At 38.9% G+C, this 19,349-nt stretch overlaps 1 protein-coding gene across 3 annotated transcripts in view; it reads right to left on the bottom strand.

The window, feature by feature from the left end:
• LOC150076514 (trafficking protein particle complex subunit 11-like) overlaps positions 1-19,349 on the bottom strand; it is a gene marked incomplete at its 3' end in the record, with an annotated part of 510,629 nt that overhangs the window by 412,589 nt on the left and 78,691 nt on the right. For all 3 annotated transcript variants that reach the window (XM_090388020.1, XM_090388018.1, XM_090388019.1), the window contains 1 exon segment: positions 18,924-19,093. In XM_090388020.1, the coding sequence (XP_090244146.1) occupies positions 18,924-19,093 (170 nt within the window).

The raw sequence follows: 19,349 nt of genomic DNA, 5'->3' as shown, positions 1-19,349 counted from the left end.
CCTGGAACAGAAGTTAAACTAACAGGTCAAAAATTACTTGTGTCGCCCTTTGATCCTCCTTTGTGAATTGGGGTCACATTTGCACATCTCCAGTCCATGGGTACCTCCCCTGAGTCCAAGGAAGCTCTCATAATTATGACTACAGGTTTGCTTGCTGACTTTTCTGCCTCCCATAATATAGCTGGATAGATCACATCCAACCCGGTTGCCTTTTTTTATGTTAACCTTCAACAATTTCTCCTCCACTTTCCTCTCAGTTATTACAAAATCACTGCCAGAGTTTAATTCACCTCTGACATTCCCTCCCTCTATGAATGTAGATGCAAAATACTCATTTAGTTTGTTAGCCAACTGAGCAGGATCATCAACAGTTGAGCCATCAATATTCAGTGGACCAATCTGATTCATCCCTTTCCTTCTAAAGTTTACATAGGTAAAGAACTCTTTACCTATGTAAACTCTGATAACTTTGATGAGTATAATAAACAGCAGTCTCTGAAATACCCTGTATCTTATTTTCCAGGCTGCCGCTCATTCCAATAGAAGCAGTGCAAGAATCACTTTCACGTCTGCCAGCAGTTACTGTTAATCTATTATTCAGTGTATCCCCCCCCCCAAGAGAATTCTGTATTCTGTTTTTATTTGCATCCTTTGCCAAAGATTTCTCATAATCTGTCTTTCCTGCCTAACCTCCTTTGTGACTTGGTTACAGACCAGTTTATATCTATCATAGGCCTCCATGTGTATCCAATGCATGTTTCTTCTCTGCCACATGTCTCATTAGTTCATCTCACATCCATTTAGGCCTAAACCTTGAACAATATTTCTTATTTGGTATGCGAAGCCTAGTAACTTCCAAGATTAATTCTTTGAATGCCTCCCATTTTGAATATCCTGCTGGTAACATCATCAGTTGTTCCCACCGTATAGAATTTAAATACTGTCTCATACCAACATAGTCGCCTTTACCCCTTATGGTAGTTACCTCTTTGAGTAATCTGACTTCAGCACACTGTGGTGTCACACAGATATAAGGAATGCAGAACTGGAATTTGGGCAGTACGATGTGTACAGAAAGGATAGACAGTATAGGAAGGGAGGAGGTGTTATGCTCTTAATTAAGAAAAACATAAAACAAAAGAAGTGCATCCAGTTGATATAGATGAACAGTGCACTGTTGAGTCAGTTTGGTGTGACATAAGCAAAAATAAGAGTAGGAGAGTGTTATAGGCCTAATGACTCGAATGAGTACAATGAACAATTGTACAGAGAAATGGAGTGGGCTAGTAAATCAGAATGTCTTATAATGGGGGATTTTAACTTCCCAGATATTTACTGGAACTTGTGGATTGGTCACTCACACAATAGTAAGATTTTCGTGGATTTATTGGCTGATTGTTATCTGCAGCAGCATGTTCGATAGGCAACCAGAGAAGGTAATACTCTTGATCTACTTATCAGCAGTGATCATTCATGTATTAAGAATTTGCACTTAAAGGAAGCACTAGGTGGCAGTGATCACAGTGTACTGATGTGGGATTTAGTTAAAAATATAATTACCATCAGGGGTAAAGGAAAAGGTTTTTGCTTCCGTAAAGGTGAGTACAGTTGTCTCAGATAGTTTTTAAAATCTGTACAGTGGGATCAACTGACGATGTTACCAACAATAAATTCTAAGTGGGAAGCATTCAAGTAATTAATCTTGGATGCTACTAACGGTTTTCTACCTATTAAGAAATATTGTTCAAGGTTTAGGCTTAATGGTTATCAAATGAACTAATGAGACTCGTTACAGAGAAGAAAAATTCAAGAGATGTCTATAAATTATCAAGCAACTCAGAAGCCTATGGCAGATATAAGCTAGTCTGTAATCAGGTCACAAAGGAGCTTAGGCAGGCGAAGGCAGATTACAAGAAATCTTTGGCAAAAGATGCTAAGAAAAACAGCAAGGATTTCTTTATTTATATAAACTCTAAAAGGAAGGGGATGAATCTGATTGGTCCACTTGATACCACTGGTTCGACTGTTGATGATCCTGCTAACAGCAAACAAACTGAACGAGTATGCATATTAGCATTAGCATTAGTAGAGGCATTTGATGCAAGAAAGCAAGCTTATTCAGCATCAGCCAAAAAAAAAAAAAAAAAACCCCACTCCCATTTCACCCCTCTGTTCGTTCGAAATACCTGTCCAGTTGAGCTTTAAATTTGTTTAGGCTATCAACTTCAACAACAAGTGATGGAAGTCGGTTCCACCAACCAACCACCCGCTGGCCAAAGGCAAATTTCCGCACATCTATCCGACATCCATCCTTCCTCAATTTGAATTTATGCCCTCTGAGGTGATTATTCTGAGCAAGATGAAGAATCCCATTGGCATTGAGCATGCTCAAACCATTCAAAGCCTTATACACCTCTATCAGATCACCTCGCCGGTGCCTAGTCTCCAGACTCTGTAATTTGCAAAACTTAAGCCTTTCTTCGTAAGAGCAACCCTTTGTTCCATTCACTAATCTTGTTGCCCTTCTCTGTACCCGTTCCAGCAGTTCTACATCCTTCTTGAAATGAGGCCTCCAGACCTGTATACAGTACTCAAGATGTGGCCTAACCATTGCCTTATACAAGGGAATAATCACCTCCTTATCCCTGCTAGAAAAATTCCTGTATATCATTGACAAGACACCATGAGCTACTCTTGCAGCTCGTCTGCACTGCTCAGAGAACTTCATATCTGCCTGCACAATTACCCCCAGGTCCTTTTCATTCTCCACCACTGTCAGTGTAGTACCGCAGAGTTGATACGTTGCTCTGGGGTTACTGTTTCCCATATGTAGTACTTTACATTTGTCAATGTTAAACTTCATTTGCCACCTCTCAGCCCATCTGTTCAACCTTTCCAGATCCTGTTGCAGCAGCAGCATAGCATCAGTAGTGTCCTTAACGACCCTGCCAACCTTTGTATCATCTGCAAACTTAGACATTAAACTTGATATCCCATCATCAATATCATTCATAAACACCGAAAACAACAACAGACCCAACACTGAACCTTGAGGAACTCCACTAATAACATTAGTCCACGTTGAGCAGTGTCCATTGATTACCACTCTCTGTCTTCTGCCACTCAACCAACCCCTTATCCATAGCAGCAATTTGCCTCCAATGCCACACTGCTCCAATTTGTGCAGCAGTCTTCCATGTGCAACAGTATCAAAAGCCTTTCTAAGATCCAAATATATAATATCAAAGTTATTCCCTGCATCCAGTTCTTTTGTGACTACATCATAGTATCCAATCAAATTGGTCAGGCAAGACCTGCCCTTAACAAAACCATGCTGCGTCTGAGCTATAACTGAATTCTTGTCTAGATGATCCTGCAGTGCTTCTTTAACCAGTGCCTCCATTAATTTACCTGGAACAGAAGTTAAACTAACAGGTCTATAATTACTTGTGTCAGCCTTTGATCCTCCTTTGTGGATTGGGGTTACATTTGCACATCTCCAGTCTATGGGTACCTCCCCTGAGTCCAAAGAAGCTCTCATAATTATGGCTAGGGGTTTGCATACTTCCTTTGCTGCCTCCTTTAATATAACTGGATAGATCCCATCCACCCCAGGTGCCTTTTTTATGTTTATCCTCAACAATCTCTCCTCCACTTTCCTCTCAGTTATTACAAAATCATCCAGCTCACTGCCAATGTTTACTTTACCTACATCATTCTCCTTCCTGAATAACTCCTCATGCGTGAATGTAGATGCAAAATACTCGTTTAGATTGTTAGCCACCTGAGCAGGATCCTCAACTGTTGAACCATCAATATCCAGTGGACCATTATAAGACTCACTGATTTACTGGCCCACTATTTCCCTGTACAATATCTTATTATACTCATCAGAGTCATTAGGCCTATAGCACACTCCTACTCTCAATTTTGATTTCTCTATGCTTATGTCACACCAAACTGACTCGACACTGCCCTGTCCATCGATGTCGACTGGCTTCACTTCCTTGGACTTTGTGTTTCTTAATTAATAGCATAACCCCTCCTCCCCTCCTGTCCTGTCTATCCTTTCTATACACATTGTATTCCCCAAATTCCAGTTCCGCATTACTTATATCTGTGTGACACCAAGTCTCTGATATCTCAACAATATCTGCCTTTGATGTTTTGAGCAATACCTCAAATTCATCAAATTTATTTACCAAACTCCTAGCATTGGTGTACACGCAGGTATACATGCACCTGTTTCTATTCTTAGCTACCCTAACACAACCCATGTGTTTACTTGTACCGCAATGACTACCAGCAGTCTCTGAAATATCCTTGATATAAATTATCAAGCAACTCAGAAGCCTATGGCAGATATAAGCTAGTCTGTAATCAGGTCACAAAGGAGCTTAGGCAGGCGAAGGCAGATTACGAGAAATCTTTGGCAAAAGATGCTAAGAAAAACAGCAAGGATTTCTTTATTTATATAAACTCTAAAAGTAAGGGGATGAATCTGATTGGTCCACTTGATACCAATGGTTCGACTGTTGATGATCCTGCTAACAGCAAACAAACTGAACGAGTATTTTGCATCTACACTCACACATGAGGAGTTATTAAGGTTTAAAAATGGCAGAAGGTTATCAAATTCTAGCAGGGTGCTTAATGATTTTGTAATAACTGAGAGCAAAGTGGAGGAGAAATTGTTGAAGTTAAACATAAGAAAGGCACCTGGGGTGGATGGGATCTATCCAGTTATATTAAAGGAGGCGGCAAACCAACTAAGCAAACCCTCAGCCATAATTATGAGAGCATCCTTGGACTCACGGGAGGTCCCCCACTAACTGGAGGTGTGCAAATGTATCCCCTATTCACAAAGGGGGATCGAAGGGTGACACAAGTAATTACAGACCAGTTAGTTTAACTTCTGTTCCGGGTAAAATAATGGAGTCACTGGTTAAAGAAGCACTGCAGGATCATCTAGACAAGACTTCAGTTATAGCTCAGACACAGCATGGTTTTGTAAAGAATAAGTCTTGCCTGACCAATTTGATTGGATACTATGATCCAGTCACAAAAGAACTGGATGCAGGGAATAACTTTGATATTATATACTTGGATCTTAGAAAGGCTTTTGATACTGTTGCACATGGAAGACTGCTGCACAAATTGGAGCAGTGTGGCATTGGAGGTAAATTGCTGCTATGGATAAAGGGGTGGTTGATTGGGAGAACACAGAGAGTAGTAATCAATGGACATTGCTCATCGTGGACTAATGTTATTAGTGGAGTCCCTCAGGGTTCAGTGTTGGGTCCATTATTGTTTTCGGTATTTATAAATGATATTGATGCTGGTATATCAAGCTTAATGTACAAGTTTGCAGATGATACGAAGGTTGGCAGGGTTGTCAACAGGATCTCGAAAGGTTGAGCAGATGGGCTGAGAATTGGAATGAAGTTCAACATTGACAATTGTAAAGTACTACACATGGGAAACAGCAATCCCAGAGCAACGTACCAACTGTGTGGTACTACACTGACAGTGGTGGGGAATGAAAGGGACCTGGGGGTGGTTGTGCAGGCAGATATGAAGTTCTCTGAGCAGTGCAGATGGGCTGTAAGAGTAGCTCATGGTGTATTGTCAATGATATATAGGAATTTTTCTAGCAAGGATAAGGAGGTGATTATTCCCTTGTATAAGGCAATGGTCAGGCCACACCTAGAGTACTGTATACAGGTCTGGAGGCCTCATTTCAAGAAGGATGTAGAGCTGCTGGAACGAGTGTAGAGAAGGGCAACAAGATTAGTGAATAGAACAAAGGGGTGCTCTTATGAAGAACGGCTTAAGTTTCGCAAATTACAGTGTTTGGAGACTAGGAACCAGTGAGGTGATCTGATAGAGGTGTATAAAACCTTGAATGGTTTGAGCATGATTAATCCTGATGGGATTCTTCCTCTTGCTCAGAATAATCACCTGAGAGGGCATAAATTCAAATTGAGGAAAGACAGATGTAGGATAGATGGGCAGAAATTTGGCTTGTTGTGGAAGTTGATAGCTCAGCTGGACAGGTATTTCGAACAAACAGAGGGGTGAAGTGGAAGTGGGTTTTTTTTTTTTTTTTGGCTGATGTGCTACATAAGCTTGCTTTCTTGCATCAAATGCCTCTACTAATACTAATGCTAAAATTGCAGTGGCTGGAGACTAGACACATGTGCAGTGATCTGATTGAGGTGTATACGGCCTTGAAGGGGTTGAGCATGCTGAATTCTGATGGGATCCTTTCACTTGTTTTTACAAACCTAAGAGGGGCATAAATTCAAATTAAGAAAAGACAGATGTAGAATAGATGTGCGGAAATTTGCCTTTAGCCAGCGGGTGGTTAATTGCTGGAACAAACTTCCATCTGTCATTGTGGAAATTAGCATTAGCATTTTAGCATTAGTAAAAGCATATGGTGCAAGAAAGCAAGCTTATGCAGCATCAGCCAGAAAAAAAAAAAAGAAAAAACTTCCACTTCACCCCTCCGTTCGTTCAAAATACCTGTCCAGCTGAGCCTTAAATTTATTTAGGCTATCAACTTCCACAATAAGGGATGGAAGTCTGTTCCAGCAACCAACTACCCGCTGGCTAAAGGCAAATTTCTGCATGTCTATCCTACATCTGTCTTTCCTCAATTTCAATTTATGCCCTTTCAGGTGATTATTCGAAGCAAGAGGCAGAATCCCATCAGCATTGAGCATGCTCAAACCATTCAAGGCTTTATACACCTCTATCAGATTACCTCGCCGGTGCCTAGTCTCCAGACACTGTAATTTGCAAAATTACAGCCTTACTTCGTAAGAGCAACCCTTTGTTCCCTTCACTAACCTTGTTGCCCTTCTCTGTTCTCATTCCAGCAGCTCTACATCCATCTTGAAATGAGGCCTCCAGACCTGTATACAGTACTCAAGGTGTGGCCTGACCATTGCCTTATACAATGGGATAATCACCTCCTTATCCCTGCTAGAAAAATTCCTGTATATCATTGATAAGACACCATGAGCTACTCTTACAGCCTGTCTGCACTGCTCAGAGAACTTCATATCTGCCTGCACAATTACCCCCAGGTCCTGTTCATTCTCTACCACTGTCAATGTAGTACCACAGAATTGATACATTGCTCTGGGGTTGCTGTTTCCCCGTAGGTAGTACTTTTCATTTGTCAATGTTAAACTTCATTTTACACCTCTCAGCCCATCTGCTCAAACTTTCCAGATCATGTTGCAGCAGCATAGCGTCAGTAGTGTCCTTAACAACCCTGCCAACTTTTCTATCGTCTGCAAACTTGGACATTAAGCTTGATATATATCATCATCAATATTATTTATAAATACGGAAAACAATAATGGACCCAACACTGAACCCTGAGGGACGCCACTAATAACATTAGTCCACGATGAGTGGTGTCCATTGATTACCACTCTCTGTCTTCTCCCCCTCAACCACCCCTTTATCCATAGCAACAATTTGCCTCCAATGCCACACTGCTCCAAATTCTGCAGCAGTCTTCCATGTGCAACAGTATCGAAAGCATTTCTAAGATCCAAGTATATAATATCAAAGTTATTCCCTCCATCCAGTTCTTTTGTGACTGCATCATAGTATCCAATCAAATTGGTCAGGCAAGACTTTCTCTTAACAAAACCATGCTGTGTCCGAGCTATAACTGAAGTCTTATCTAGACAATCCTGCAGTGCTTCTTTAACCAGTGCCTCCATTAATTTTCCTGGAACACAAGTTCAACTCACAGGTCTATAATTACTTGTGTCAGCCTTTCATCCTCCTTTGTGAATTGGGGTGACATGGGTATCTCCCCTGAGTCCAAGGAAGCTCTCATAATTATGGCTAAGGGTTTGCTTACTTCCTTTGCTGCCTCCTTTAATATAACTGGATAGATCCCATCCACCCCAAGTGCCTTTCTTGTGTTTATCTTCAACAATTTCTCCTCCACTTTACTCTCAGTTATTACAAGATTATCTAGCTTACTCCCAGAGTTGAATACACCTCTGGCATTCCCCTCGCTGAATAACTCCTCATGTGTGAATGTTGATGCAAAATATTCATTTAGTTTGTTAGCTACCTGAGCAGGATCATGAACAGTTGAACCATCGATATAAGTAAAGAATTCTTTGCTGTTTTTCTTCGCATCCCTTGCCAAGGATCTCTCGTAATCTGCCTTCGCCTGCCTAACCTCCTTTGTAAATTGGTTACAGATCAACTTATATCTATTATAGGCTTCTGTGTCACATGTTAATTTATATGTATCCCATGCATTTTTCTTCTCTGCCATATGTCTCAGTTCATCTGACATCCATTTAGGCCTAAACCTTGAACAATATTTCTTAGTTGGTATGTAAAGCCTAGTAGCTTCCAAGTTAAAGTTCTTTGAATGCTTCTCATTTTGAATTTGCTGTTGGTAACGTCATCAGTTGGTCTCACTGTATAGAATTTAAATACCGTCTCAGACCATCTTAGTTGCATTTACGAAAGCAATAACCCATCCCTTTAGTTCATATGTTAAATAAATTTAAGGAGGAACTGACCAGGCATTTGGAAGGAATGGTGTGGTTTTTTTTTGTTTTTGGCTGATGCTGCATAAGCTCATACACTAGCTTTCTTTAGCATTAGCATTAGTAGAGGCATTTGATGCAAGAAAACAAGCTTATGCAGCATCAGCCAAAAAAAAAAAAAAAAAAAAAACCCACTTCCACTTCACCCCTCTGTTCATTCAAAATACCTGTCCAGCTGAGCCTTAAACTTATTTAGGCTATCAACCTCCACCACAAGGGATGGCAGTCTGTTCCACCAACCAACCACCCGCTGGCTAAAGGCAAATTTCCGCACGTCTATCCTACATCTGTCTTTCCTCAATTTGAATTTATGCCCTCTCAGGTGATTTTTCTGAGCTAGAGGAAGAATCCCATCAGCATTGAGCATGCTTACACCATTCAAGGCTTTATACACCTCTATCAGATCACCTCGCTGGTGCCTAGTCTCCAGACACTGTAATTTGCAAAACTTAAGCCTTTCTTCGTAAGAGCACCCCTTTGTTCCATTCACTAATCTTGTTGCCCTTCTCTGTACTCGTTCCAGCAGCTCTACATCCTTCTTGAAATGAGGCCTCCAGACCTGTATACAGTACTCTAGGTGTGGCCTGACCATTGCCTTATACAATGGAATAATCACCGCCTTATCCATGCTGGAAAAATTCCTGTATATCATTGACAATACTCCATGAGCTACTCTTGCAACCCGTCTGCACTGCTCAGAGAACTTCATATCTGCCTGCACAATCACCCCCAAGTCCCTTTCATTCTCTACCACTGTCAGTGTAGTACCACAGAGTTGATACGTTGCTCTGGGGTTGCTGTTTCCCATGTGTAGTACTTTACATTTGTCAATGTTAAACTTCATTTGCCACCTCTCAGCCCATCTGCTCAACCTTTCCAGATCCTGTTGCAGCAGCATAGTGTCAGTAGTGTCCTTGACAACCCTGCCAACCTTTGTATCATCTGCAAACTTGGACATTAAGCTTGATATACCATCATCAATATCATTTATAAATACAGAAAACAATAATGGACCCAACACTGAGCCCTGAGGGACTCCACTAATAACATTAGTCCACGATGAGCAGTGTCCATTAATTACCACTCTCTGTCTTCTCCCCCTCAACCACCCCTTTATCCATAGCAGCAATTTGCCTCCAATGTCACACTGCTCCAATTTGTGTAGCAGTCTTCCATGTGCAACAGTATCAAAAGCCTTTCTAAGATCCAAGTATATAATATCAAAGTTATTCCCTGCATCCAGTTCTTTTGTGACTGCATCATAGTATCCAATCAAGTTGGTCAGGCAAGACTTCCCCTTAACAAAACCATGCTGTGTCTGAGCTATAACTGAAGTCTTGTCTAAATGATCCTGCAGTGCTTCTTTAACCTCTGCCTCCATTAATTTTCCTGGAACAGAAGTTAAGCTCACAGGTCTATAATTACTTGTGTCAGCCTTTGATCCTCCTTTGTGAATTGGGGTCACATTTGCACATTTCCAGTCTATGGGTAACTCCCCTGAGTCCAAGGAAGCTCTCATAATTATGGCTAAGGGTTTGCTTACTTCCTTTGCTGCCTCCTTTAATATAACTGGTTAGATCCCATCCACCCCGGGTGCCTTTCTTGTGTTTATCTTCAACAGTTTCTCCTCCACTTTACTCCCAGTTATTTCAAGATTCTGTAGCTTACTGCTAGAGTTGAATACACCTCTGGCATTCCTCTTGCTGAATAACTCCTCATGTGTGAATGTCGATGCAAAATATTCATTTAGTTTGTTAGCTACCTGAGCAGGATCTTCAACAGTTGACCCATCAATATCAAGTGGCCCAATCTGATTCATCCCCTTCCTTCTAGAGTTTACATAAGTAAAGAACTCTTTGCTGTTTTTCTTTGCATCCCTTGCCAAGGATTTCTCGTAATCTGCCTTCGCCTGCCTAACCTCCTTTGTAACTTGGTTGCATATCAACTTGTATCTATCATAGGCTTCTGTGTCATGTGTTAATTTGTAAGTATCCCATGCATTTTTCTTCTCTGCCATATGCCTCATTAGTTCATCTGACATCCATTTTGGCCTAAACCTTGAACAATATTTCTTAGTTGGTATGTAAAGCTAGTAGCTTCCAAGATAAGTTCTTTGAATGCTTCCCATTTTGAATTTGCTGTTGGTAACATCATCAGTTGGTCCCACTGTATAGAATTTAAATACTGTCTCAGTCCATTGTAGTCGCCTTTACGGAAGCAATAACCCTTCCCTTTACCCCTAATGGTAGTTACCTCTTTCAGTAAATCCCACTTCGGCACACTGTGATCACTGCCACCTAGTGGTTCATTTATCTGCAGATTCTTAATGCATGAAGAATCACTGCTGATAATCAAATCAAGAGTATTACTCCCTCTAGTTGCCTCCCGAACATGCTGATGTAGAAAACAATCATCCAATAAATCCACAAAAGTCCTGCTAGTGTGTGAGTAACCAGTCCCCAAATTCCAGTCAATATCTGGGAAATTAAAATCTCCCATTATAAGACTCTCTGATTTACTGGCCCACTCTATTTCCCTGTACAGTTCCTTATTATACTCATCAGAGTCATTAGGCCTATAACACACTCCTACTCTCAATTTTGATCTCCCAATGCTTATGTCACACCAAACTGACTCAACACTGCACTGTCCAGCGATGTCGACTGGCTTCACTTCCTTGGTTTTTATGTGTTTCTTAACTAATAGCATAACCCCTCCCCCCTTCCTATCCTGTCTATCCTTTCTGTAGACGTACTCCCCAAATTGCAGTTCTGCATCCCTTATATCTGTGTGACACCACGTCTCTGATATCCCAACAATATCTGCCTTTGATGTTTTGAGCAATACCTCAAATTCATCAAATTTATTTACTAAACTCCTAGCATTGGTGTACACGCAAGTATACCTGCACCTGTTTCTATTCTTGCATCACATGCTACTACTACTGCCACCTAGAGGTTCCTTTATCTGCAGATTCTTAATGCATGAAGAATCACTCTGATAATCAAATGAAGAGTATTACTCCCTCTAGTTGCCTCCTTTTCCTGTATGAACAGTTGACTTCTCAAATATCTACTGCTAATTCATTAAATGTTGATCTCCGTGTAATTCTCCTATGATATGAAGAAAACTTAGTTAACCCTTAACCAGGCACAAAAAATTTGTTATAAACTGCTGTAACCAGATAAGGTTAAAGTTGACCAATTATTAGAATTAATGAGCAAAAAGAATACTTTAAGGGAAAAAAAATAAATTTTACCCACTGTTTTGAATATTCCTGCTAATAATTTTTTACACTTGGAAAAAAAAAAAAAAAAAAAACCTCTTAGGCCCCAAGCCTCGTACAGGGTTAATTTTAATCAACCTTCAAAAACTCAATCCTATCCGGAGCAATATGGCCTTAGTTGCTAATGCTCCTAAAAACCAAATAACAAACAAACAAACAATCCTATCTTATTTCTCACACAAAAAAAAAGTCTATTACTCTATGCTCGTCTTCAGTGACACTCAGATTTCTAGACAAGATCACACATCCCTCTGGGAATTGCCATGATTTGCAATCTGACTCTTGACATAAGCACAGCACAGATAGTGCTTCCTCTGCATCAAAAGTTTGGTTTTCAGTGTATCCCCAAATTCCAGTTCTGATTACTTTACTATTAAACTCTATCGGATAGAGTAAAGTATTACTTTACTCTATCTAATCAGATAGAGTAAAGTATTACTTTACTCTATCTGATTACTTTACTATTAAACAGCTACTGACTCCTTACAAGTCATAAATTTAACCTACTTTGGAATACTTCCCCAATTCTGGGGTAGTGACTTCAAAACTCCTCTCAAATTCCTTCCTTCCTTCCTTCGGACTATGCGAAAGTGAGCAGTCAGGTTAATTAATGACCCATCTCTTAAAAAGTCTCTCCACTCTGTCTCATTGACTCTGCTGCATGTCTTTTTTACATCTGCAGGCACTGTTCTTCCAAATTGGCATCTGTAATTCCAATGCTTTCTTCCCAACCTGTCCAAACAAATCAAAGGATATCTGAATAATATGATATCCATTCTTTGTCCAACTCGGAACTCAGAGAACTAACTTTTCCTCGTTTACATCTCTTCTACTTCTGTTCTTTGGAACAACCTTCCTTCATGTGTATTTCCTGAAAATTACAATCTACAAGTTTAAGGTGAACAAGTAGCTTCTGTCTTTTCAACCTTCAACCCATGCACGGTACTAAAATAGTTCTAAAAGTTGGAAAGAGTTTTGTGGGAACCTATCAGAAACTTGTGCACTTTATCTGTGGTATAGCTTTTATTAAAAGGGTTTTTTTTTTTTTTTTTTTGGCCTTGTTCACTAATATATAACTAAATTAGTCCCGCATTCAGAAATCACTTCAGTCCACAGTATTAAAAGCACAAGAAGCATATACTGACAAATTCAAATTATTATTTTAACAATACCAAAGCTTGTTGCTCCTACTCAAATTCTGTTTGTTTATGGTACTCAAATGTGTTTATTTTGTGTATAATAACGTTGAAAAACACAGAATAACTGGTGGGTAACCCTACTTACTCTACCTGAAATCACCTAATTACAGTTCAGTAACGTGGACTTGAATCGCCACTATACCATTTTGGATACATTATCATCAAGTTTGTAGCCATCATTATACTGTCACTCATACTTCAATGCAGTAGTCAGTTTATTCACAAATTGGGTATGTCAGTGCTTGCAAAAGATAAGATGCACCAGAGCTCTTTGCTGAGTCTTCTTCGAGGCACACCAGGTCCCACAAAGAAAATAAAGAAGCATACATAACACCCAAGCTTATACAAAGGGTACTAGGAAAGTTTTGCAATATGACGCAACAATGAATCACAGGAAGCTGCTTGTTGCTGCATGTTGAGACATGTTCATATGTGCATAGTAGCCGCCGCGCCAAGTCGATGGGCTCAGTTATTCATTAGTAGTGAGAGTGTAAAGTGCTTGCGATGGCATCGTGGTCACGAAATGAGATAAGGACAGTTTTGCGGTATAATTTCGTGCGTGGTTTAACCATAGACCAGTGCTTAGAAGAAATGACTCTTGCACTAGATGATGATTGTCCACATCGTACAACAATATTCAGGTGGTATAGAGAATTCCAAAGGGGAAATTTCACTCTGGAGGATTCTGAGAGGCCGGGAAGGCCACGGTCAGTTACGGAGGAAAACATTACTGCTGTGAGGAAAATGCTTGACGAAAACAGGCGAGTGACCTACCAACAGATAGAGGATACTTTAGGCCTAAATGCACCAGCAATTCGTTCGATTCTGCAAGATCATTTGCACGTGAAGACACTTTGTTCTCTCTGGGTGCCGCATCAACTGACTGAAGAGCAGATGACACGACGTGTGACTTGGTGCCGGGAGATGTTAAAAAAGTTTGATAAGGGACAATCTCGGTATGTGAACAACATCGTGACAGGTGACGAGACTTGGCTGTACTATTACGATCTGCCGACCAAGGCTCAAAACAAAGTTTGGGTCTTTGATGATGACGACACACCCGTAATTGTCAGAAAATCCCGATCTGTAAAGAAGAAAATGATAGCTGTATTTTTCAAATCGAGTGGAATTGTGGAACGTGTCGTTTTGGACACGCAGAAGACAGTCACAGCTAAGTGGTATACTGAACAATGCCTGTCTAAAGTCATTGGATCTATGAAGAACCTGCGGCCAAAGTCAAGAATGGACACCTGGTACCTCCATCACGATAATGCTGCAGCTCACCGCGCCAAAGCCTGCACCGAATATTTGACCACGACAGGACTGAAACTTCTCGAGCACCCTCCCTACAGTCCAGACCTTGCTCCCTGCGACTTTGCATTGTTCCCGCATGTGAAAATGAAGCTAAAAGGGAGGCGGTTTTCCAGTGATGAGGACCTTCTACGGGCTTGGGACGAGTGTGCTTTACTCCCTAGTGAAACTTGGCAGAACTGGTTTAAAGATTGGTTTCGGAGGATGGAGAGGTGTATTGAATGTAGAGGAAATTACTTTGAAAAAATTAAATAAACAAAGCTGTATTGCAAAACTTTCCTAGTACCCTTTGTATCTGAAGAGAAAGGAGTGCTTCAAGTCAGCACAGCAGAGGCTGGTGCACTACCAAAGTGATACGATTGCAATAACATCTTGTCATTTTCACAGGCATTAGAAGCTTCGAGCCATTTTCATTTGGCTTTAGGGTTTGTTTTTTTTTGGGGGCTTTTTTTTATTGTTTTTAAAGCTCATCTATACTTAGCAACATTCTACACTTGATCAGTCAATACAACCCTTTATCTAGAAAGATACTTTGTCGATTATGACCTTTAACACATTTGCTGCCATCACTCCTAGTACTGCTTCAATGTGTGAAACAGTACTAGGAGTGATGTGTCACAATGCACAACTGCATTCAAAATGCAACCAAGCAGTGTGCTCTAATGCATACGAGCAGTCATTCTTAAGCATTGATGCAAAAAGTGCCATGAACATAAAGGCACAAAAAATTAAAAACTACTCAGTATATTGGCACACTGATTGAATGCTTTACAGTAATACTAGGCATCTGTTTACAAACTTGGTGCACAGTTTTATTTGGTTTTTGCTTGTGTCAATGTTAGTTTATGTACATGAATAAACTTTCTATAAAATTTTAAGATCTATTCTGATTTACAGCTCATCATAAAATTAAGTGTTCAATTTTAGCAATGAAGTCCAAACTTTTAATTTTCAAAAATTATGCACAAATTTTCAGAATGTTGAAAAAATCAACATTCCGAAAATTACAGCATACTAAACGAGTTCTCTCACATTTATGTGGCAGTGAACATGTTGATATAGTGCTCTGATTGTTAAGCATACACACTACACATTTTTTTTTTGTAAGAAGGATGAGAGAAGTTTATTTTTTTTGGTTGTATCTGCATGTTACCTATGAGACGATGATTAAATTTCATTTAATAACCATCATGCAGAGTGAAGCAATTTAAGAAATTTAGATGGGTTCAACTATAATTAAACAAAGTCAAGACATTGTTTATCATAATTTTATCCACTAAACTGTTATAACTTACAAAAGGTTAGAAAAGATGCTGGGTGTAGTAATAATGTTACAGATCACTCAATCTGAAGGAAAAGATAAACGTGGGTTGATCATTTAATTAATGGAATGGAACCTACGTTAATTTTATTGTTTCTGCAGTCTGACTGTGCTCTCTCCTTAAAATAATCTCCTTCGAAATGCATACATGTTTGTTATTGTTGGAAATGCTATTAGTTAAGAAACACAAAACATCCAAGGAAGTGCAGCCAGTCGACATCGCGGGACACTGCAGTGTCGAGTCAGTTTGGTGTGACATAAGCACTGGGTGATCAAAATAGAGAGTAGGAGTGTGTTATAGACTTGAGTGGCTGGACAGTGTGCTGGCACTGCCATTTTGCAAATTAAATGATTAGCCTATATAAAAAATATCAAATATTAACAGTAAAAGTTGGACCCTTTATATGGGGTTGTATACCCCCATATAAAGCGACAGTGAGGTCATGACTTAAGTAATATATAAAAGTTTGAAACCCCCACTGTAAAAAGGACATGGACTTGCTAGAAAAAGTACAGCGGAACCACAATGAGATATAGTTAAGGATACAAAGAGGCTAGCCTAGCCTTAGCCCTTTAAAGAGTAGAGTAGGAGTAGATTAGTAATTGGTTTTTAAATGTCATCATTCTAGGAATTTAATCTCCAGCCAATAAAAATTACGATTTTCTCATCTGCCTTCATAATATCACAAATGTAACCAAAATACATAAGATCAGGAGTAACTTTTATTTTTCATGTGATCTCCAGAGGCTGGTGAATCTATACTATAAGAAATAGACTTGCATATTTTATAGCATAGTGACTGTAATTATGAAATTATGAGGGTTACACCAAAAGTAATGCACATGTGCTCCTCATTCCATATGCCTGCATAGTTGACATTTATCAGGATAATAATTTGAAGTTTAATTTCAATATTAGCGTGCTTGGAACAAGGCTCCTGCATAGAACATTTTTGTAAAGGCTTTTAAAAATGAGTGGTGATATTGCTTCTAGTCAGATTACAGTTTTGTATCAAAGATCTTTTATCAAAATCAAAATTTTACACAATCAAACCATGACATAAATTTGTGAATTTGTGAAGGTGAATGAAGATAGCGACTGTTGAGAGAATCAAGCATTGTACAGTCATTGAGTACTTTCATTTAAAGGAAATCAAAAAATTCATTTAAAGGGATGGTTGCCAAAAAGAAATTCATTAAGACACGCAGCAATCATTACAGGAATCTTGTCCTTCACACGCCAGGATCAAAACTGGTTTGCAGAATTTAAGAGTAGATGAGAGAGCACTGAAGATGCATCCCACAAAAGCATCCATGATGCTGATACCTGCAAATGTGGATGCCATTCATGACCTAATCATTCCAGACCACAGAATAACACTAAAGCCCATAGAGGCAACATTCATCATCTCCCATGAGTGAGATCATGATATTGTAATATGGTGAAGGAATGGCGGTTTCTTTGTGGAACATTCTAAAAGCACCAAATGCAGATAAGAAGCAGGAAAGAGTGAAGTGTTGTCCTGTGATTGTGCAGCATTTTTAAGCTAATAAATGCTTGGTTTTGAGGGGGCGGTATGTCACTATGGACAAAACATGGGCACGCCACTTTGACCCACAAACAAAAGAACAATCGAAACAGTAGCAGCATCCCTCTTCCTAAAACGTTGGCTGGGAAAGTCATGGCATTGGTCTTCTGGGATGTAGAAGGAGTGTTCATGGTTGATTTCCTGGAACAAGGTGCCCCTATCAATACAGAGTATTATTCTAACCTACCAGGATGTTTCCATGAGGAACGAAGCTCAAGAGACACGGAAAATTGGCAAATGGGGTCATCTTGCATCAAGACAATACACCAGAACACACAGTATTTGGGACTTGGGCAACACTGTGAATGTTTCACTCTATCCAAGAGGGGTTTGAGCTATTACAGCATCCACCCTACTCACCAGATATGGCTGCATCAGATTATTTTCTGTTTCCAAACCTCAAAAAGAACTTGAAAGGACAGAAATTCAACAGTGACTATGCTGTGATGGATGCAATCAACAAGTGGTTTAAGTGAAAGTCATCTGAATTTTATTTCAGCAGGTTACAAAAGCTAATGGATCATGTCAGAAAGTGCGTTCACTCAAGAGAGACTAAAGAAAATAACGTTGAAAAATAAATGGGTTTTCATAACTTTCCAGAATTCCTTCTATCAGAAGCTAGAAACTTTTCGACCTGCCCTCGTAAATATGTAATTAAAAACAACCACTAAAGAAGTGGCAAAATAAATGTTATGTTATTTGGTTTTTAGGAGAATCAGCAACTATGGCCATATTGCTCCGGGGATATGCGGTGGTCATTCCCTGACCTTTCCGCATCCTCCGTATTTAGTGGCAAAATAAATGCCCGAGACAATAAAAATTAAAATTATATTGTTAATTCTCATTAATCAAAGCTTTGATGCAATTAATTAGTACCTGAATCATTAAATTCTCTTTAAGAGCATATTAATAAGCAATAAAGATTAAATTAACTAAATATTGAGGGTATCGATTTGTTTTCTGAAATGATATTTGAAAGGGTAATATACATTTAAATTCAGAAACAAAAATTAGATTAAATTGGCTCTAATAGAATGAATTCTGCTTAGCTTTCTGAAGCAGAACACTTACGTGAATGTATAGGGGTAACTAGATAAATACTTGCACTCATTTAGTTTTTTTTTTTTTTTTTTAACTGATACTACAATACCAATAATAACACTAAATCTTGTCTGTCACCTTTATAAAGAATAGCAGCACATGCAATTAAATATCAGCAGCACAAATTTCTTTCTGCACAAAAGGAAGAAAAAATCAAAAAGAAAATGATAATAAGAAAGAAATTTTCTGTTAAATTTTGAATATTTTTACTTTTTAATTGAATGTTCTGCCACTGTAAATTAATTGCATAATAATTTAATTAATTGCAAAATAAGCACCAACAATGTGGAAATATTATCATATTTACACACATACAAATTGATGAAGAATGTAATATATATAAGGACATAAATGTCATGGGATAGGTCTACTGCAAAAATAATAAAACAAATCAAACACTATGACCTTAATGATAATACTACATTTTTCATATAGGTACAAAATATACACACATTACAAAGATTGTGTGTTGTCACACATGCATGCAAGCACACTTATATAAGCATATATTCATAATACCTCAAAATATCAATTTTTTTAGCACATATATCCCTTTTCTCTATCCAAGAAGGGTCAGTCCAATCTAGATCATAAAAAAGAACAGCAACTGCAGGTATTTCATATAGGTGCTTTGCCATCCAATTCCTTTTTAAGATACCCTTTGGAACATACCATTCATACGTTGGATGCTGCAAAAATAATCAAATTAATTTCTGTAAACTATTCTACAACTGTGCATTTCTCTGTGATAACAATTAAATGGATAAAGTATCCCTTTATTTAATTTATTCAATAAACTAATCTAACCAATCCATTACTGCATAAAATATGAAATAATATCTAATAATCTAACCATTTAAATAAATAATAAACTTGCATACAGAGAATTTGATTAAACAGAAATTCAAACATATGTAACTGAAAGGAAAGAATGTTTATCAGAAC

This window comes from Mastigoproctus giganteus, chromosome 13 (genome assembly GCF_048544385.1).
Source record: "Mastigoproctus giganteus isolate SK-2022 chromosome 13, ASM4854438v1, whole genome shotgun sequence".
Taxonomy (NCBI): domain Eukaryota; kingdom Metazoa; phylum Arthropoda; class Arachnida; order Uropygi; family Thelyphonidae; genus Mastigoproctus; species Mastigoproctus giganteus.
The sequence above is the reverse complement of the archived record's forward strand: the minus strand, read 5'-3'. Positions and strand labels throughout refer to the sequence as shown.